Source organism: Rhipicephalus sanguineus, chromosome 3, assembly GCF_013339695.2.
Source record: "Rhipicephalus sanguineus isolate Rsan-2018 chromosome 3, BIME_Rsan_1.4, whole genome shotgun sequence".
NCBI lineage: Eukaryota > Metazoa > Arthropoda > Arachnida > Ixodida > Ixodidae > Rhipicephalus > Rhipicephalus sanguineus.
In genome coordinates, this window is record NC_051178.1 from 201,240,245 (window position 1) to 201,259,041 (window position 18,797).

The 18,797-nt window shown below is 48.5% G+C and overlaps 1 protein-coding gene across 1 annotated transcript in view; it reads right to left on the reverse strand.

The window, feature by feature from the left end:
* LOC119388110 (tyrosine-protein phosphatase Lar) overlaps positions 1-18,797 on the reverse strand; it is a 30,496-nt gene that overhangs the window by 9,122 nt on the left and 2,577 nt on the right. The window contains exons 2-3 of the mRNA XM_037655741.2: positions 10,476-10,860; positions 9,410-9,724 (exon numbers count right to left, since the gene is read on the reverse strand). Of these exons, the coding sequence (XP_037511669.1) occupies positions 9,410-9,724; positions 10,476-10,860 (700 nt within the window). The remainder of the gene's footprint in view (positions 1-9,409; positions 9,725-10,475; positions 10,861-18,797) is intronic.

Below are 18,797 nucleotides of genomic sequence, written 5' to 3' on the forward strand. Positions count from 1 at the left end.
TGCAACCCCATTTCCTTTTCCATTACTTTATAGACAGCACCATGTTTGACGTCTGCATCCCAGGTGAGTGGGCATGGGCTGAAGATTGCCTTTGCGAGTGCTTCATGCCGCTTGAGTTACGTCGGCGAAAAGCTGGTGGAGATACAAAATTTCAAAAAAATATTTATCAAGTTAAAAAAATCATACCCTTTTGTAACTTGCTTATGTTCAGCTAATACATAGAGCTTTCAAATTAAGTATCGTGCATATTTTTAGTCCGACCACCAAGGCAAGTTTTTTGACGATGAATACAGAGCTTTTCTCAAAAAAAGTGAAATTCGCAATTTTTTTTTTCAGACGATTTGCTACACCTTCAGCGAGTAAATTATTTTTCTTTTGTAGTATGTCGAACAGGCTTCCAGTATATAATTAATTTCTACCCTTTGAGTTTGCCTTGTTCCTGGAAAAAAATATCAAACTTTGCAACTTTATTCAATTTTGCTTGTGCGAAAAGCCCTCGAAGAATCGATATACATAAAAAAGTCATTATTTTTACAGTTACATCACTTCATTAGCTTGCCGGAAATACCATTTTATCGAGTGCATCCTATAAACGCCCTTTACAAAAAAATGTTGTTTGATGCCCTTTAGCTCAGTCTTCGCAAAAACTACAGACTCTCACAAACAGGCCGGAAAATTTTTGGCAACAGAAATAAACGAGGAGAACGAGTTTTGAACTTCAAGAAAAACGTGGAAATTTTTTCAGCCATATTTGTGATGGTCGGAAAAACGCTGGGTGATTCGGCATGGAATGACCCATATAATAATAAAAAGGCAAAGGTCAGATGTGGGAAAGATATACACTGAATACTGAAAAGTCGAGAAAAGATAAACATAAAAAAGAAGAACATGTCAACAAAAAAATACACATAAGTACAGAATACGCAAAGGTGTCCGGTCGGTCCGCTCCCCCAGATACTTGTTCGGTACTCCATTTTAGCATCCGGCACGAATTGCATGTCAGGATTCATTTCCCGTCTACTAACTTTTGCACGACCGAAGAAACGAGAGGTTCCCCATGTTTTCATTTATGCCGTGTGTCACTGTTTCAAATTTGTGGATGAAATAGGACTTTCTTTGTTCCCGTTCACGAGTACTGCGGAAGCCTGACTGCAGGAGGGTGACACGTATTTTGTCGAATGAGTGTTCTGGCAAACTCAGATGTTTAGAGAAAGGGAGATTTGGCAGAGTGCGCGCGTGAGCTTTGTGGTTATTCAGACGTAGTCGTATATATATATTTACGCTGTAGAATTGACAGCGAACTTCCTGCGGCAAAAGTATCCAGAAGACATCGTTGTCACTGCAGTTGTGCTGGAACGTGAGACAGGGTGGTCTCACAGGAAGAAAAAGAAAGAATAAAGACGAGACGGCCTCCAGGATAGCAGTGATCTCTCTCCCGTTGTCAAAACCCTGCCGTTTGTGATAGTACCCTGTAAATGGCCGTGACGCTATTTCTGCGGCCCTTGTTGGGAACACGGCTCAGTTTTACCCTGTCCTGCAACACGGGGTGTAAGCAAACCCGTATGTCCTCCTTCCTTCCCCCGTGGAAGAAACGCGCCCAGTGGTTGTGTGTAACACCTCCCCCCCCCCCCCACCTCCCTCCTCCTCCCCTCATTATACCCGACAGAACTTCTCGTTCGTCTGTAGGAGAAGAAAAATTCTATTTGACTAGGTGTGCTCCTCCTTCACTGTGTAACATATGCTTCCGAATGTAACCTAAGCTTCCGAATGTTCGAAAGACGGGTAGTTTGGCAGTTGCGTGCTACAACGCTGCCGCTCTGACCCACGGTGTCAAACCCGTGCCAACTGCCTAAGCAGCACAGTTTTCCCTGCTATACGTACCGTCATTTATTTCATTTGAATTGAAACTTCAGCTGGTTAGTATCAATTCGCCATAATACAAAATAGTTCCAAAGGATGTTGAAGAAAAGAACTTGTCTCACTGAATCCCGAGAAGTCCTCGCTTTCTGCCCCCGCAGCTGTCGTATAGTATCGGAGAGGTGCACTCGAAGCCGACACGACGGGGGGCCGGCGTTCCCCTTCAATTGTGTAAGGTGGTCCATGAGTCGACTTACCCCTCGAAATCCACACCTGCCTGGCGCATTTGTGCGATGCGCCTTCCCAGCGCATTACACCGCAGCGGCCATGTGGTGTCAGGTTATAGCGAGCTAGTGAGACTTGTTGCTAGCCGAGTTCGTTGATGTCAGAGGGATACATGCGCCAAGCCGTGTCTCAAGCACGGGAGACAAAAATTACCACCTTTTTCTCCTTCATGAACCACTATATAAAGAGATACATATTAGCGCGAACAAAGAAACAAAGACTACAGAAAGAGTGGGAGGAAAACAGAGAGGTTTCAGCGCCTGACCTTTCTGCTCCCTCCCACGTCCTTCTCGAGTGTTTATTTTTTGCTTTGCGCTAACATGAATCCCTTAGCGAAAGAGGCAGGCCCGGAGTTCGCACGACGGGAGGCCACCGTTACTCTCCTCGTGATTTACGGCCTGTGATTTGACCGGGACTCGCAAAACCACCCCTGTCTGACGTATTAGTGCAATGCGCCTTCCTAGCGAATTGCCATGGCTTACATGAACGCGATGCGCATCTGTCGCTTTCGTGTAAACGTGTTTTATGCACAACGATACCCACTATACTTTTTATAAACTTATCGTTTTCAAAAACGCTTCTCTTCATGTCTGGCTACTAGGTGCAAGTCCCACTTCGGCTACGTCGGCTCGTCAGCCTTAAGATTCACGCAACGAGTTTACGACCCTCTATCCTCAGACATCGCAAGTTCTCAGCACGGCAGACTTTCCAAAGACGTTGAATTGTTAGCCCCTAACGTTTCTCCTTCAGGCAAAAGCGGCGGCAGATAAAGCACGAGCTGAGCAAGGAAAACACAGAGGAGGTGTTCGATCGCGTTTCACGAGCACAACAGCATGCACTGCGCAGATATCGAGGAATAGCTGTTGATTTCAGCCGCCAGTGCAGCAACACAAGCCTACAGGCACGCGCCTAAGATTTCCGGCCGGAGGCTATCAATCGGATGTCACTGTCTTCCGACGGCAAAGCTGTGTTGTGTGAAACAATGTCATACTTCGGGTTTCCTGCTCACCACATCAGCAATGGACGCAAATTCCCGCTACAGCAAGAATTGCTGCGTAGTCACCGATATGGGCTGCGCACAAGGATATACAGCAGCGAACAAACCGGGACCCCTAGCGCGTATCACGCATGTATGCTACCTGCCGTTTGTAAAACCTTGCCTGAGGAGGTTCACTGAAGAAATAAAAAACTTAGGAGGCGTACTATTTAGGGCCGAAACATACAAATCCAAGTGCCAGAAGAGATGTAGACCATTCGGAAAATCCCAATGAATATGTACCCGCACATGCCACAGGGTGACCGCAAATACGGCCGAAGCTTACCACTAAGGCTTTTTATGTAAACTTTATTTGTGATTCTAGCAAACAGGTATACAAATTTAGGTGTGAAGTTTGCGATACTGGGCTGACAGAAACCGCGTTCCACACCACAAAGTTCAATAATTCAAAGCAAGAGCAATGAATCAGAGAAATACGCAAAGTGAGCTCGCAGTTCCTAGGCTGTAACCTCAGGCTGTCTAAAGGTGCGCGTGATAGAAGCGGGGGCGGAGGCAGGGTAGCGGGGGCGGAGGCAGAGTTCGCAAGCGCCCGCGTCCCTTTGGAGCTAGCTTGATGTAATTATGAGGAACGCCGCCATGGGGTACTGAAATATATACGCGGGTGTTCGTGGATTTCGTTGCCATGGAAATGCGCCCGTCGTAGGCGGAAATAATAATAATAATAATATCTGGGGTTTAACGTCCCAAAACCACGATTTGATTATGAGAGACGCCGTAGTGGAGGGCTCCGGAAATTTCGACCACCTGGGGTTCTTTAACGTGCACCTAAATCTAAGTACACGGGCCTCAAACATTTTCGCCTCCATCGAAAATGCAGCCGCCGCGGCCGGGATTCGATCCCGCGACCTTCGGGTCAGCAGTCGAGTGCCATAACCACTAGACCACCGTGGCGGGGCATAGGCGGAAATCGGACCCACGTCCTGAAGCGAAACAGTCCGATGCATAACTTGCCAAAGTATATGATACACGGCGAATCGGAGCGAGCGTATCCTGCCAAGTTTCCGCTTGTAGCCTAATCTAGCAAGTACAGAGCACAGCAAGCGCAGTTGAACGTGATGGGTTACTTTCGCGACACGCACTCCTACCGTGCCGTACACTCACAGGATAGATCGAGTAAAAAGGGCGTCTGTTTGTCCCGCAAGAATAATCGTCATCTGGCTTGCTTGCGTTTCCTTTCTTGAAAACTCGGCGCTGGCCACTTTTCTATCAGGAATGCTGTCACGCTGATAACGCACGCGCCGTTCGTGACTAGAAAGTGCCGGGCGCGCAGCGATAATGCAAGGAAAGGCAGGCACATTAAATGACGATTATTGTTGTGGGACAAAAAGAGTCCTTTTTTTACTCGGTCTATTCTGTGAGTGTACTTTTGCCCGGGGTAAATGCTGCGACGCATAAAGGAAAGGTAGCCGGTACAAAAGAAATTCGAGTGACCTACATTTTGTAGAAGTGGAGGTATAAATCTATTGTTAATTTAGTTAGTTTAACTGTGCGGTGTTTAGTTTGTTAGCAATGGCAGAAAGGAGCACACAGCAAGTACAAAACAGTTGTCGTGTCATTCCTATATATGTGTGCCTCATCTCGCATTTATGATGTTTATTGCTGCGGATTCATACGAACAAGCCCAGCAACCACACTTCTCAAAAACTACATTTTTTGTTAAAAAAAGGGGAAAAAAAAAGGAAAACTGAGGTGCTATTCAAAACATACTTCGCCCACGCAGATCTACTCAGTTCCCTCGCATCGCACGCGCACTGTCCGCTTTTCTGCTTTCTTTTGTCCGTCGTTGCACACCCCTCCTTTTTTCGTGGTCGCCTGAGTGGGGCCACAAACATACGCACACACACGAGGGGGACGTTCCAAGGGTACGGCTTTTCTTTTCACTTGACGACCCTCACCCCATACCCTCAGAGGACTTCACAGTTCACACCAGCTTTCACGCTCTCCCACGCAGCCTTCCGGAGGGCAGACAAAAAGGCACGAGACTAAAAAGCCACCTAAACATCGCCCAATGTTAGCGGTGTAAGCATGTTTCATGTTGGCTACCTTGTGCTGCCGAGCAAAACTAGCGCCGTGGTGTACCCAAAAATTCCCTAGTCAAGTTGGCGAGAGCAGACGAGAGCAACGAGAGGCCGAGTTGAAACTGTTAGAGGCACATGATGGCGTGTCTTCTTTAAAGATTTTGTCTATCTGTGTCATGCTTTGTTGTGTTACCTCGCGAGTGTTCGCTTAGAAATGAGTGAGATTGCTGAGACATTGACTCTGCTGTCAATTTGGATGAAGCGCGAAAGACAGGGACAAATAAAAAGGCACACATACCCACACATACTGCGCTACGTGTGGGTGTATGTGTGCCTTTTCTGTCCCTGTCTTTCGCGCTGCTCCCTTAAGTTAGGTTGAACCATCTAGCCAACAAGTTCACGCTTCAAGGTATCAGTGGTGTTCCGATGTAAGCGCCTGGTATAACTCAGTGCGCTCCAGAATGAGGGATTTGCCTTGTTAAGCTTCACAGCTGTACAGTGGCGTTATGCGAAGAAAACTAAACGTCACGCTGTGAAGCTCTAGCCCTTCGTGGCCGAGAAGGATTCGCTGCCGCAAAGTGGTTGATAATACATTTACGGCTTCGAAGCAACTTAAAGGAATCAGTCATCAGTCATATATTAAAGCTTACAGGCGTATTTTCCATTTGTAATAATGGATATATCGAATTATTTCGCGATCCCCTTCGAATCCGATGTGCCCGACGGTCGTCAAGTGAGGTGAAACTTGAGGCACTCGAGAGCGTACGTTGCGTTAAAATGTCTGTGTATGCCCTGCTTTATGTTACCTCGCGAGTATTCGCTTGAATTTATACAGATTCTTGAGACAACCAGCAGCGCTAAGAAATCCATCATCAGCCCATTTATTATTTGACCTGAAATGTAGCAGCTGGCGTTTGAAGTAGACATCCGTAGCGGCGCCTCGTCGCAATTGTGCAGCAAGTTGACACTATGCGATCACGCTGAATTCAGGCCACGTGATTCATTGGTATCTTGTAATAATTTCTGTTGGCATAATTAAGTTTCTCCATGACACTATTCCAAGCTATTCCAAGAAGTGACTTGGTCTGTTCTCTAATGTAGAGGGTTGCTGCTAATTCGTTTGCCTGGCGGGTAGAAGAATTGAAGAAACCTTTGCTATGCACTTTCGCATTTATTAGACGTTTGGGTGCTCGTACGGTGACTGGAGACTGCGTCGGCGCCTTTTTTTGTAAGTAAAGAAGACAAAGCATCAGGTAACGTATGTGGCAGTTACGATTTCCCTGCTGGTGGGCTTCGCTGCACAACGAATCATCGATGCACAGTACATGCTTTCTGGCATAACACAGCTGCAATGACATAAAGCTGACTATAGTGAATCTGTCATCTTGTAGCACGTATATATAATGTAAATATATAGTGCATTGAATCCAAGGGGCAGTGCAAGCATGGCGTAAACAAGCAGGGTACGAGTCAAAATATGGGCGGCGTGCGCAGCACAGATTTCTTTGCGCTCCACAATGAAGGAATTGCTTTGTAAGTTTTACCGCTACACAGGGGTGTAATGCGACGAAAACTAAATGCCACGCTGTGAAGCTTCTACCTGTGGCTGCAATTAGTTGCCGGAAAGAGTATCCGAGACGCATGAATATTTATATATATATATATATATATATATATATATATATATATATATATATATATATATATATATATATATGAGAAGACACATAAACGACATAGACTAGGCTATGTCGTTTATGTGTCTTCTCTTGTCTTCGTTTCATTGAGCTGCACATGCTCAGCATATATCAAGACATGTACCAACTATATTTAAGCTTTAGGCAGGCATTTTATGCATTTTAATTACAAGTATATCGAACTATTTAGCGATGTCCTTTGATTCCGATGCATGCGAGCTTTACTGTATATACACTTAGCCGACAGTGTGCATTCGTAACACATTGGTCGGTTCAGCGAAGCATTATGTGGTGAGGAGCATTGATTTTCCTGGCGTAAACAAATACTTTTTTTATTATACGATATTTAGGAGATGTTGGTGCTTCTGTATAGCACCGGCTACTCCTTTTCACTGATGATAGGATATGTGAAAAGCACGTGAAAAAAAAAAATATTTCATAAAGAACAGCTAGGCAAAAAAAGTTATTCACAATGATGTTTCATATATCAGCTTGATACCGCACGCATGCGATGGGAGCCATGCATGCATATGCGACATACATAGCGGTTGAGGATGGCCTAGATCCATCACCATTATGTGTTCGGTAGGCACCGGGAACTCCACTGATCTGATGAGAAAATAAGCAATCTCAGCGGCGTAGCCAGAAATTTTTTTCGGGGGGGGGGGGGGGGGGTTCAACCATACTTTATGTATGTTCGTGCGTGCGTTTGTATGTGTGCGTGCCTATATACGCAAGCAAAATTGAAAAATTTCGGGGGGGGGGTTTGAACCCCCCCCCCCCCCTTGGCTACGCCCCTGAGCAATCTGCATTGCTGCGCCTAGTACACACATACTGTGCTCCAAGTAGGGAGGCCGGCTTCGGCGTGACGCTCGTTCGCGTGGTTGCTCGATCGCCGCAAGCATTTGTTTAAAACAAGCAATAATATTGATTATTCGGTGACTATATATCACGGAATATATTGGAGCTAAACGTTTTTCTAAGGCACCTTTTGGGAAAAGCTGGCTTTTCTGGAACCACAAAACAAGTTCCGATCATGTCTCAAACTTCGTCGTCCAAAAAGAACCAGCTTCGTAAACTAATGCGCTTGATACGCCAGGTTAACACAAAAATGAAACCTAATACACTGTATCATTGAGCTGAAACAAAACTGATTCCCTCGTTCCCCCGCCTTGCGAACTGCGTGCCCCTTAGTCAAAAAGTGGCACTTCTCAAAGAAAGCAGCAAGTATGCACCTTATCCGTGCGTCCATTAAATCAAGCCACCTGCATTTCCATGGTTAAATCGCATGATCAACGTCTCGCACGCACGTAGAGCAACGGGACTAGGCTAGGTACATCTCGCTTGGAATTTCCTAGGGACAGCACCAAAAAGTGGTCTGGCAACGCGGGCATGTTTTGGTGGCTTTTTAGTCGCTCCCGACAAAAAGAGAAGACTTACAGATGCTGGGGCATGGTTTGAAGTTAGAAAAGACATTCTCCCTTGAGGTAAAATGCTTTCGAACGCCACAGTCGGGGAGACGGGGAGCTTTCCAATTCAGCGCTTTCGTGTTGTCTGTCTAGGTGGCGCTAGAGGAAGATTTTCGTTGTAGTGATAGGAATAATGCAGATTTCTCAGTGTTCCTGCAGCATTTGTGTGTGATTAGTGTGTATAATTATATAAAGAGACCGTAACTGTTATATTTTAAGCTCTGCATGTTGAGATTTCAGCGCAGTTTGAAGATTACTCCGCTTTTGTTGACGTTTTCAGCATGAAAAATTACGAGAGTTTACGAGCTTCGTATCGCATTTCTGCTTACTTTATTGAAAAACGCTACGTCGAGGAGGTAGATCGGGGACCCTAGTTTCCTTACGTGCAAATTCGGCCATGGAAGTTCAGTAGCTTTCCACCAATATGGGCCACGGTAGGTCCCTATATTGAGAATATTGCCCACTTTAGATGAATATAATTTAAAAAGTAGCACGTGCACATCGATGAAATTGAGCATTCAGACGGAAAATCTTATCCTCTACATACGCCCCGAAAATGAACTTTCTCTAGCGAATAGTTACTGGACAATCTGCTGCGGAAGTTACTAAATTTGGCTGTTTTCAAAAGCTCAGCAACAAAAAAGTAGAAGTCCAGCATCAATTTGCTACGTTGAGAAAATAGGTAAATATGTCTTGAATGTGCTGCGCAAAGAACAGTGCTGTAACTGTTGCAGATTTTTCAAAAAATGGTCACTGCTGAGGCACAGTCAGCCAAAACCGTGTAACTTGCGCTTATTCTTGGCTATCCATCCCCAAATACTAATGGTTGACTTGTTTTTAATAAATATATTTGAAATGTACAAAGATCAAGCTTTTCAATGATATATAAGTCAACTATATGAAACACGGAGAACAGCCGCCGCGTCAGCTGGAAAAGTGACAAAACCGACGTGTTCGTGCCGCCGGAGTGAGACCGCCACCTTAGCATATAGCCTTAGGGCGAGCGTCGCTGCTGCAAGGGCTCACCTCCAGGCTGCGTCTTGAAGATGGTTTCGTTGGCTACGATTCCACCATACGGCGCGACGGTGCTCACTTCCACCTTGTAAAGTGTGTACGGTTCCAGATTACGGAACTCGCAGTGGGGCTCTCTGGTCTTGATCAAACTAACGGGCTCCTGGTCATGGGCGCTGTGCGTGACCGGCTTCCACAGCGACACGGTAAACCCGTGAGCAGCAACTTCGCTCGTGCTCCACGTCACGTTGGCCGTGTTGCTGGAGGCGACGACACTGACGGTCATTTCGAATGGCGTCGGTGGCGCTGGCTGGCTCTTCGGTATGGGTTCTGCATATCGCGGCAAAATAGCACTCGAATCTATATCAGCCTCTGTGGACTGGTACTCGTAATGCTAAGCGGCGTTGCTTCATTTTAAATGCGTAAGCATTTCTATGCTGGCTCAACAAGAAAATTGTCCGTCAGTCCCTCTATCACGAAATACAATCATCGCCATAAAGAAATGAATGAATAAAACGAAATGAGCTTTCTTGGTGGGGGTGGGTTTGAACCTGGGGCCCCGCGCTCCGAAGTCGAGTGTCTTAACCAGCGTTTTAAGGACGCTGCAGCCTGCAATAGAACTATATATACGCTTACCCTTCCCTTGGACAGCTCCCGAAAGAGATTCTTCGTGGACTTCTTTCTTTACGTTCTGTTCTTTATCGCCGGATCATCCGAATGTTATCACGTCACTCCCAGTTAGCTACTCTATTCAGAACCTTTTTCCCCAAAAAGCAGGCGTTGAAAAGGGGAGGAGGTGTTCAATCCTCCTCCCCCCTCCCGAAATTTTTCCATTTTGCATGTTTGTATATACACGCACACATACAAACACAACACACACGAACATGCATCAAGGGTGGTTGAACCCCACCACCTCACCCCGAAAAATTTCTGGCCACGCTACTGCCCAAAAGGATGGATATTTGGGCTCGTTTGTAATTCATAGTTGTTCAAAGAACTGAGAGCGCGGGAACAATTCTTTTCCCCCATTCATTCATTCATTCATTCATTCATTCATTCATTCATTCATTCATACTCTTACCTGTTGTAGTGGGCTGACAGGCGACAGCGCTGGCGTTCTCTCCCGCGCAAAGATAGCGCACGCAGACAGTGTATTTGGTCTCCGCCGTGAGGCTTCCGATGTAGATGGTTCTGGAACTGCCGCTCACACCGCGGCACAGTGGTGGTGTCCGGACGGAGTCGTCTCTCGAGCACGCGATCTCCTTCATGCGGGGCGCCAGCAGCGTGTTGATGGCGCACACACAGGTCCACTGATCCTCGCCCTGCGGCTCGTCCAGGATGACATTCACGGCGCTAGAAGAGCTGTTCACAGTGAAGGATGGCCTGTGGCCCACGCACCAGGTCGCATTCGCCAACTCTGTGCCGTTCGCAGCTGGATCATCGAGCGCGTTCGCTGAGGTGAGCGACTGCAGAAACACCGAAAACGAAAATTCGGTTGCACGTCTAATGAATGATGAGTGCCTATAGAACAGTGCTTCTCAAAAGGGGGTCCGCGGACCACAGGGGTTCCGCGAAACCATTTCTAAAGGTCCGCGAAACCCATTGTCGAAAAAAAAAAAAAAAAACGGCGTTTTTTGAAGGCACACTATGTCCCGCGGCAGGGGCCCCTTCCGATTTGTTTCGCATGCTTCACCACATAACAGCTTTGCATTGCAGCGGAGCTTAAGTATGTTTCCCCTTCTCCATGAGATGGCTGTAAAGCTTTCGTTGCAGTTTTCTACGACGTATGCACGCGAGCATACTTTTTCTAGGCTTGCATATTTGAAGAGCAAACATAGCTAGAAAGAGGTTGAATGTGGCTGCAGACCGCACGACTTATTGACAAGCTAAGCTGTTGAAATCCAATTGGTGTGGCACTTTAGTTTGACCATGATTTGCCAGGGAGATATAAAAGGCACCTATTTCACGCTGCATGTTGTGCTAATTTATTCATATTAATATCTGGGGTTTCACGCCCCAAAACCACCCCGCACCTCCACCCCGCACCTCCACCCGCACCTCCACCCCGCACCTCCACCAAATTGTCACGGGGATGACGAATACACGAGAGAGACAGCAGCAAGTATATTTACAATATTTACAAGCAACTGTGCCACCGAATGGCTGCCAGCATCTCGCGCGGCATACCCGCTTCTTCCTCGTCTCTTCGTCTCCAACGGCGTGCTCATCCACAATGCCTCGTAACAATATGATTATGATAGACGCCGTAGGGGAGAGAGAGAGAGAGAGAGAGAGAAACTTTATTTGCGTATAACGCGGAGCAAAGCAAATGGTCGGGCCCCTATTCCAGGGCTCCGCTGGCCCTTGCCATCTTCTCTGCCCGTTGGATCAGACAAAGCTGATCATCAAAGGCCGAGCTGGACAGCAGTGCCTCCCATTTTTCCTCTGTGTTATTCATGTTGTGGTGTTCTTCGTTGTGAAGTGTACACTCCCATGTAATGTGAAACAGAGTTGGTGGGGCCCCGCACCACGGACATATATCTCTGTATGCTGTGGGGTAGAATACATGTAGCCTGTGTAAGTTCGTGTATGTGTTTGTCTGGAGTCTGCGTAACGCCGCAGATTCCATTGCTGTGAGGTTCTTATGCGGTGCTGGATAGAGTTTTCTATTCTCCCTGTAATACTGAAGAATTGTAGCAAAATTAGGGTCTAGGGGCGTTGGGTCCTCTATTGCAGTGTGCAAGGAAGCTCGGTGATTTGTGAAGCCTCGAGCCGCCTCATCCGCAAACTGGTTCCCGGTGACGCCCGCATGCCCTGGCGCCCAGATAATCGTTTGGGTGTATTCAATTGGAAAATCTCTAGGAGCTTTGGTTAGAATTTGGAAGGCCTTCGTACATATTCTACCCCTTTCGTAGTTCCTACATGCAGCCTTCGAATCCGTGATTATTGTCAGTGGGGCTTTTCGCTCCCTGCCCTCCTTGATTGCCAGTGCTAGCGCTATCTCCTCCGCTTCTGTAATGGAGGCTTGGGCTATGGAGGCACAACTTGTAATGTTTCCTTTTCGGTCTGTGACCACAGCCACCATATTTTTTGCATTAGTCTGATATGGTGCTGCGTCTGTAAATCTTGCCGTATTCAAATATTTTGTCTTTTTATCTATGTAAGCTGCTCTTGCTTTACGCCTTCCAGCATGTAGAATTGGATCCATGTTCTTCGGTAGGGGACATATCTTGTACCAGGCTCTGACTAAGCACGACAATTCCTTAGCTCTTCCATGTGCCTGTACTTGTCCACCGAGACCGATCCTCTGAAGAAGTTCTCTGCCGGTTGGCGTCTGTAGCAGGCGGTTAATCTGTGTGGTCACTTGCGCTTCAGCCAACTCATCAAAGGTATTGTGGAGTCCAAGCGCTAACAGCTTCGCAGTTGAAGTGCTTTGTGGTAGTCGCAGAGCCGCTTTATACGCCATCCTTATTATTTTGTCGGCTTTTTCTTTCTCCTCTTTGTTCATGTTGTGGTAGGGTAGCGAGTACGTTAGTCTGCTGATGACTAAGCTCTTTACCAAACGAAGCGGGCCCCGGAAATTTCGAGCATCTGGGGTTCTTTATCGTGCACCCATATCCTATGTACACGGGCCTCGAACATTTTCGCCTCCATCGAAAATGCAGCCGCCGCGGCCGGGATTCGATCTTGTGCTAATTTATGACACCCCCTTTTCTCTCAGTGACAGGGGTCCCTCATCACTTCCACGGGTCCACAAGTGGGCCCCGAAGCATCCATGGCTGAGAACCATTGCTATATCGACATTCTCATATACGATGAAGGAAGGAAGAAGCAAGCGGAAAGACAGGGAGTACGTTATTTTCATATATGAGAATAACGTACTAGCCACCGTCGCGAATTTTCCGCTCCTACGCTATTATGTCGCCTTTGGATAGGTGTTGCATTTGCAAAGGCGTACTCGTTTCGCATCAGAATGGCGGACATGTGCCTCGAAGGCGCAGAAGCCAACGAAAGCGTTACTGACGTACTTAATGTCGACAGGTCTGTACGACCGACTGTGGACGAAGTGCTTCACCAAGTGTGCCTGTTATTCTGTCCATCTCTCTCTTCTGTTTCTCTATTCGCTCCTTTATTCCTTCCCCCAGTTAAGGGTAGCAAACCGGACGTGCGTCTGGTTAACCTCCCTGCATTTCCTTGCTCCCCCCCCCCCCTTCGCCACCCTCTCTCCACCGGTGTTGGGTGGCTATATCGATATTAGAGGTGTGCACGGGCTCCGGGTAGCCCGAAAGCCCGAGCCCGACCCGGCCCGCGGGCCGGGCTCGGGCGGGCCGACGTATTTTCACCTCGGGCCCGGGCCGGGCTCGGGCTACTTGGAGTTTTATCGGGCCGGGCTCGGGCCCGGCGCAAAGCCCGACTCAAGCCCCAAATATAGAGAATTAGCGGGAATTGTTTTCCAGCACGCATACAGCGCCTTTTCCGCGACCGCCCTTCACCGCTTTTCCTTTCCATTCGCTACTTTAAACAACAGGGGAGCAGGTAAAGCACTGCCTCTGTTGCACTCCGACAAACAGCGAAGTAACACCACCTGAGCTAGTGACGGCGCCACGCGACTGTTCGCGTTTGATTTAAGGGCAAATCCCATATGAGTGAAAATGCACGCGACAGCGACGAGCGACCAGACGTATATCGCCTTCGTGCACGCTGACGCTTGCATGGGCATACCCCATACACGTGACGGATTTCTAAAAAAAAATGGCTATGCCATAAACTGTGACGGCGTACAACTTTCCCATGTAAACAACGACCTTCAAGTTAATTTAAAAGTTGATTAACGAGTTTTTGTTAGTCACTTTAATGTCACCTTAGCTGTGGCAAAGCTTTTCGTATCGACGTAGAGTTCGTGTGCAAAGACGACAGGAGCCTGTCTGTCAAAGAACTAAAAAAAAAAAAGTCTGTGTTGTTAAAAAAAAAGAAGAAAAAAAAGGAAATGCTCCTCGATCGCGACATCGTTCAATCTTCAGGGGCATAGTGTTCTCGAACCTTTTGTGCAAACTGTTCTATAGAACGCACACGAATGTTTTAATAGCTTGAGCAGGTGATGTAGGTCGACAGCGTCGAGCAGCCGTGACGCGGCGAGGGAGCACGCAACGCAGCAGCAATGTTCTGCTTATCTCATTTTTTTTTAAGTGCGAATGCACTTTATAAGCGACCCTGAATCCGCCGTCCCATAGCAACGGCGCGAGGAGCGGAGAGGAGCGTCTGTAGCAACGGCGCAGCGACGTCACGCCCCACGTGACTGCGCGCGCTCCGCCCTCCGCTCCGTGGCTGCGCGCGCCCCGCGCATTGCCTGTTGTGATGAAGGCCGGCGGCGAGACGTCGAACGAAAGCGTGCGAAGCGAGCCGAGCACCCCGAAGCCGATCTGGCGCGGAGACGCGCGATGCGTGAGCGAGCGCGGGCCCTCGAATTCGATCGGCCGGACGCGTGCTTCAAGCGAGACTTCCTGGACCGCAGCTTCGGATATAGCTGCGCGGTGTGCGATCGACTGTGGTTCGACAACAACCTGAGCCCCATCTCGGGCGTGCGCAACGCCACCAACAAGTTGAACACGTTGCGGGTTCTTGGGAACGAGTTCGGACGACGTTGGTTCGGAAGACAGATCATCATCATCAGTAAAAGGGCTTTGCACTTAAAAACGGCCAGACCTCCGTGGGTCGGCTGGCGCGTGCTCTCTCGCTGCCGTCTCCTTCGCTCGGCTCTGCAGTTTAGTCGCGCGCGCCCCCTCATAGCATCACCCCGTGCTTCGCACTTCCTCATACTCCCCTTCGGGGAAATGCGGGTTTTTTTTTTTACTACGCTTCCTTGATGCATCTCTTGTTCGACGCATGTCAAGTGGAATGCACTCAGTACATATATGTTTTACTTTTTCAATAAAATATCAGTTGCGAGTCAGCGCCGTGTTGTCCGTTTTCCTTCTACTGTCCTCGTGTGTGTTGCGCTGTAACCGAGTGAAAAAATGTTATCTCCGGAAGTAGGTTAGAACATAATGCCGCTGTACCGGATGGCCGACGTATGATTTGTGCACGTAATTCGTGCACGTATTTTATATACGCAGTATTGTTGCTAGCCGTCCTCTCGACAGTGCTTTTTTGTAGAGCATAGGTGTGCACAGGGTTCCCACTTTATCGAGGCGCCCCCTCCCCCCATCCCCCCAATGGACGAGTCCAAAAGACATGCTTCATAATGGATGAAAAAATGAAAATGAAGCGATGACGTGCTTTTCACGATGGCCTGCCTTTGGTCCTTGGCTTTCCGGGAGTGAAAAACGGGAAGTAGGAACGTGAGGGGCACTGGCGTAGCCATGGGGGGGGGGGGGGGTTCCAGCCTCCTTTGTCCCCTCCGAAATGTTTCATTTTTACATGTGATACACACGCACACATACAAACCAGCAACATTGCCCCCCCCCCCCCCTCCAAAAGAAAAATCTGGCTACGCCCCTGGTCAGCTAGGGGCCTTCGGCCGGCATTATCGTGAAAGACCTGCGTGACAATAACTTTGCTTTCAAACAACCGCAGGACAGGTCCGGCTGAGACAAAGTATGGTGCAGACTTTGCACCCCTCTTAGGTGATTACGAGGGCAATAGCACCTCCCCCCCCCCCCCCCCCCCCCCTTGCGCACGTCTATGAAAACAACTTTTCTTTAAAATGGTCATAAAATGCTGCCGATCGGTATAGTCGAGGCTCCTGTGAACGTGTGAGCCAAGCATTATAGCGCAGCGCGCGGCAGAGAATTTACATTTATGTTTCAAAGTCAGCTATAAATCGCTCGCTCTCCTCTCGACAAATGATCCATAGACTCGATTTCAACTGCGTCATAGGCTCGCGGACACGGCCATTGGCTGATTTGAGCAAACGTCGAGGCGCACGTTAATCACGCTGAAAGTGAGCCGCGCGCTCAAAGAAAAAAAAAAAAAAGAAAGTGTTCAAGGTACACGTACGGACGTTGCTCCTTGCCCCTTTGTGTGGCTTTTAGCTGTGTAGCTTTCAGCGCACTCGCTGGGACGAAAGGAGAAAGGAAGTGCTGAAGGTAAACATTAGACAGAAGTGTGTCTGGTTGGGTAAGTAAACTGAGATAACTGATATTTATTCTCCAACCAAAGTTACGAAGACACGTAAAAACCCGACGTTTCGGAACCAGCTCGGTTCCTTCCTCAGGGGGGACTGCGGCGGCTTGGCAGCGGCCTCTTTAAGGCACTCTCGCGGCGGTTAACGACCCCACGCATTACCGAAGAGCGTAGCCCATGCGCATACACCGGGGGGAGAGTTCCGAGTGAACGGTTGATATTTTGAGTGGTCCTCTGTATATGCCACGACTCCAGTAGTAACCTCCTCCTCCACTTGGTTTCACTTTCGAGGATGGCGGTTCCGTTGAAGTCTATTCTGTGGTCAAACGTCTCTGCGTGCTCGGCGACGGCGCTGCGTTCTTTGTTGAGTTTACGGACGTCGTTGACGTGTTGCCTAATCCGTTCGGGGAAGTTTTTGGTCTCGCCGATGTATGACGAGGGGCAGTCGGCACACGGTATTTTGTAAACGACGCCGGGCGCCCTGTCCTTTGTTGGCCGGTCTTTCGGGCGGGGAAGGAAGCGGCCCAGCGTGCATGAAGGCACGTGCGCGATGTGCACGCCTTCTTTTCTAAAAATCCGAGCCAACGCCTCGCTGGCTCCCTGGACGTATGGGACCGGCACGCGTTTTGGAGAGCTGTTCGTCAATGCTGGCTGGGAGTCGCGTAACCTCTTTTTCTCTGCGCGGCGGGCGACGGATCGAATGAAATTTTCGGGGATAACCGTTTTTTCTGAGGTCCGCAATTACGCGGGCCTCTTCTTTCCGGCGTTCCGTGTCAGTGGAACATATCTTTTTGGCTCTCTGAAGTAATGTGGACACAACGGAGGCCTTGTGGGTGGAGGGATGGTACTGGAGTCGTGGCATATACAGAGGACCACTCAAAATATCAACCGTTCACTCGGAACTCTCCCCCCGGTGTATGCGCATGGGCTACGCTCTTCGGTAATGCGTGGGGTCGTTAACCGCCGCGAGAGTGCCTTAAAGAGGCCGCTGCCAAGCCGCCGCAGTCCCCCCTGAGGAAGGAACCGAGCTGGTTCCGAAACGTCGGGTTTTTACGTGTCTTCGTAACTTTGGTTGGAGAATAAATGTCAGTTATCTCAAAGGAAGTGCTTAATTAAGCGTGAGACAAATCCCCGTAACTTCGCTCGTACTTGACGGATTCTAAACATTTTAAATGCGGAGCATTTTTTAGTCGCACCTGCGGCGTCGGCGGCGCCGTCCACACACCCACTGCGCATGCTCGGCTCGTCTCGTGCCGGCAGCAAGCCTCTCCTCTCCCTGGAACGCGGGCGATGTGTATATAAGCGGCGGAGCGCGCGTTCGGAATTCAGTCAAGGGCGTCTTTACTTGGCTTTCGCTTGACTTGACGCTTTGCTTGACTCGAGTAGATGCGATGGAAGCAACAGTACCTTCAATCAGCGTCCCACCACTCGGTGAAGGCAACGCAGAAACAAGGCTGCGAAGAGACGAGCATACGACGCTGAACGCAAGCGTTTGAAGCGAGCTGCGGACCCGGAACTTCGTGCACGCTGGAGCCGTTCAAGTCGTACTTGGTGTGCTCATCGTGTAACAATTAAGCATTCCCAAACCATACCCAATTCACACGATACCCCCGCCACTCTGCGACGCATTTACTCGAGTTCCCTCCGTGGGAAGATGCGGGCGACATTTTTTGCGGCAGTCGATTCTTGAAGCAATAAACTCCGATAGTAAGGTAGGTCATTCGATGATTACTTGGAAAGGTGTTGCAGGGCCCCTTTAAGGTGTCCACCTGAAGCTTTTGCTTTTCTCTAGATTATTTAATTAGCGTATTGCCCTAATTAACTGATGCCCTAATATACCGTAACAAAATTTTTAATCCGTGAGCTAATCGACAAGGCAGCAGAACGCAGCAGCACAGTCAGTAAAGCCCAGAATCATCGAGAAGCCTTCGGGTTACGAGCGAACGCGCGACGCGGCTGCTCGCGGAACGTTATGCGTTCTGAACTTTAAGCACGACTCAACGATACAAAACGACAACAAGTATGCGTTTTATCTGGGTTCGTTTACTTTTGACCTTTTCGATAACTACCCCTTCGTCGTCACGCGCATGCATATTCCATCTATTGTCACACTAGCAGCTCGAGTGCGCACACACACCCACACACAAAGATACAAACCCGTCAAGGTAACCCAAAAGTATTCTCTGTCGAAATTATATATTGCAACAGTATTACGCTGTCAAAAGCTTACAGCGCGGAAACGACACCTAGACAAGAAGGAACTGACTCAACAGATGAAGCA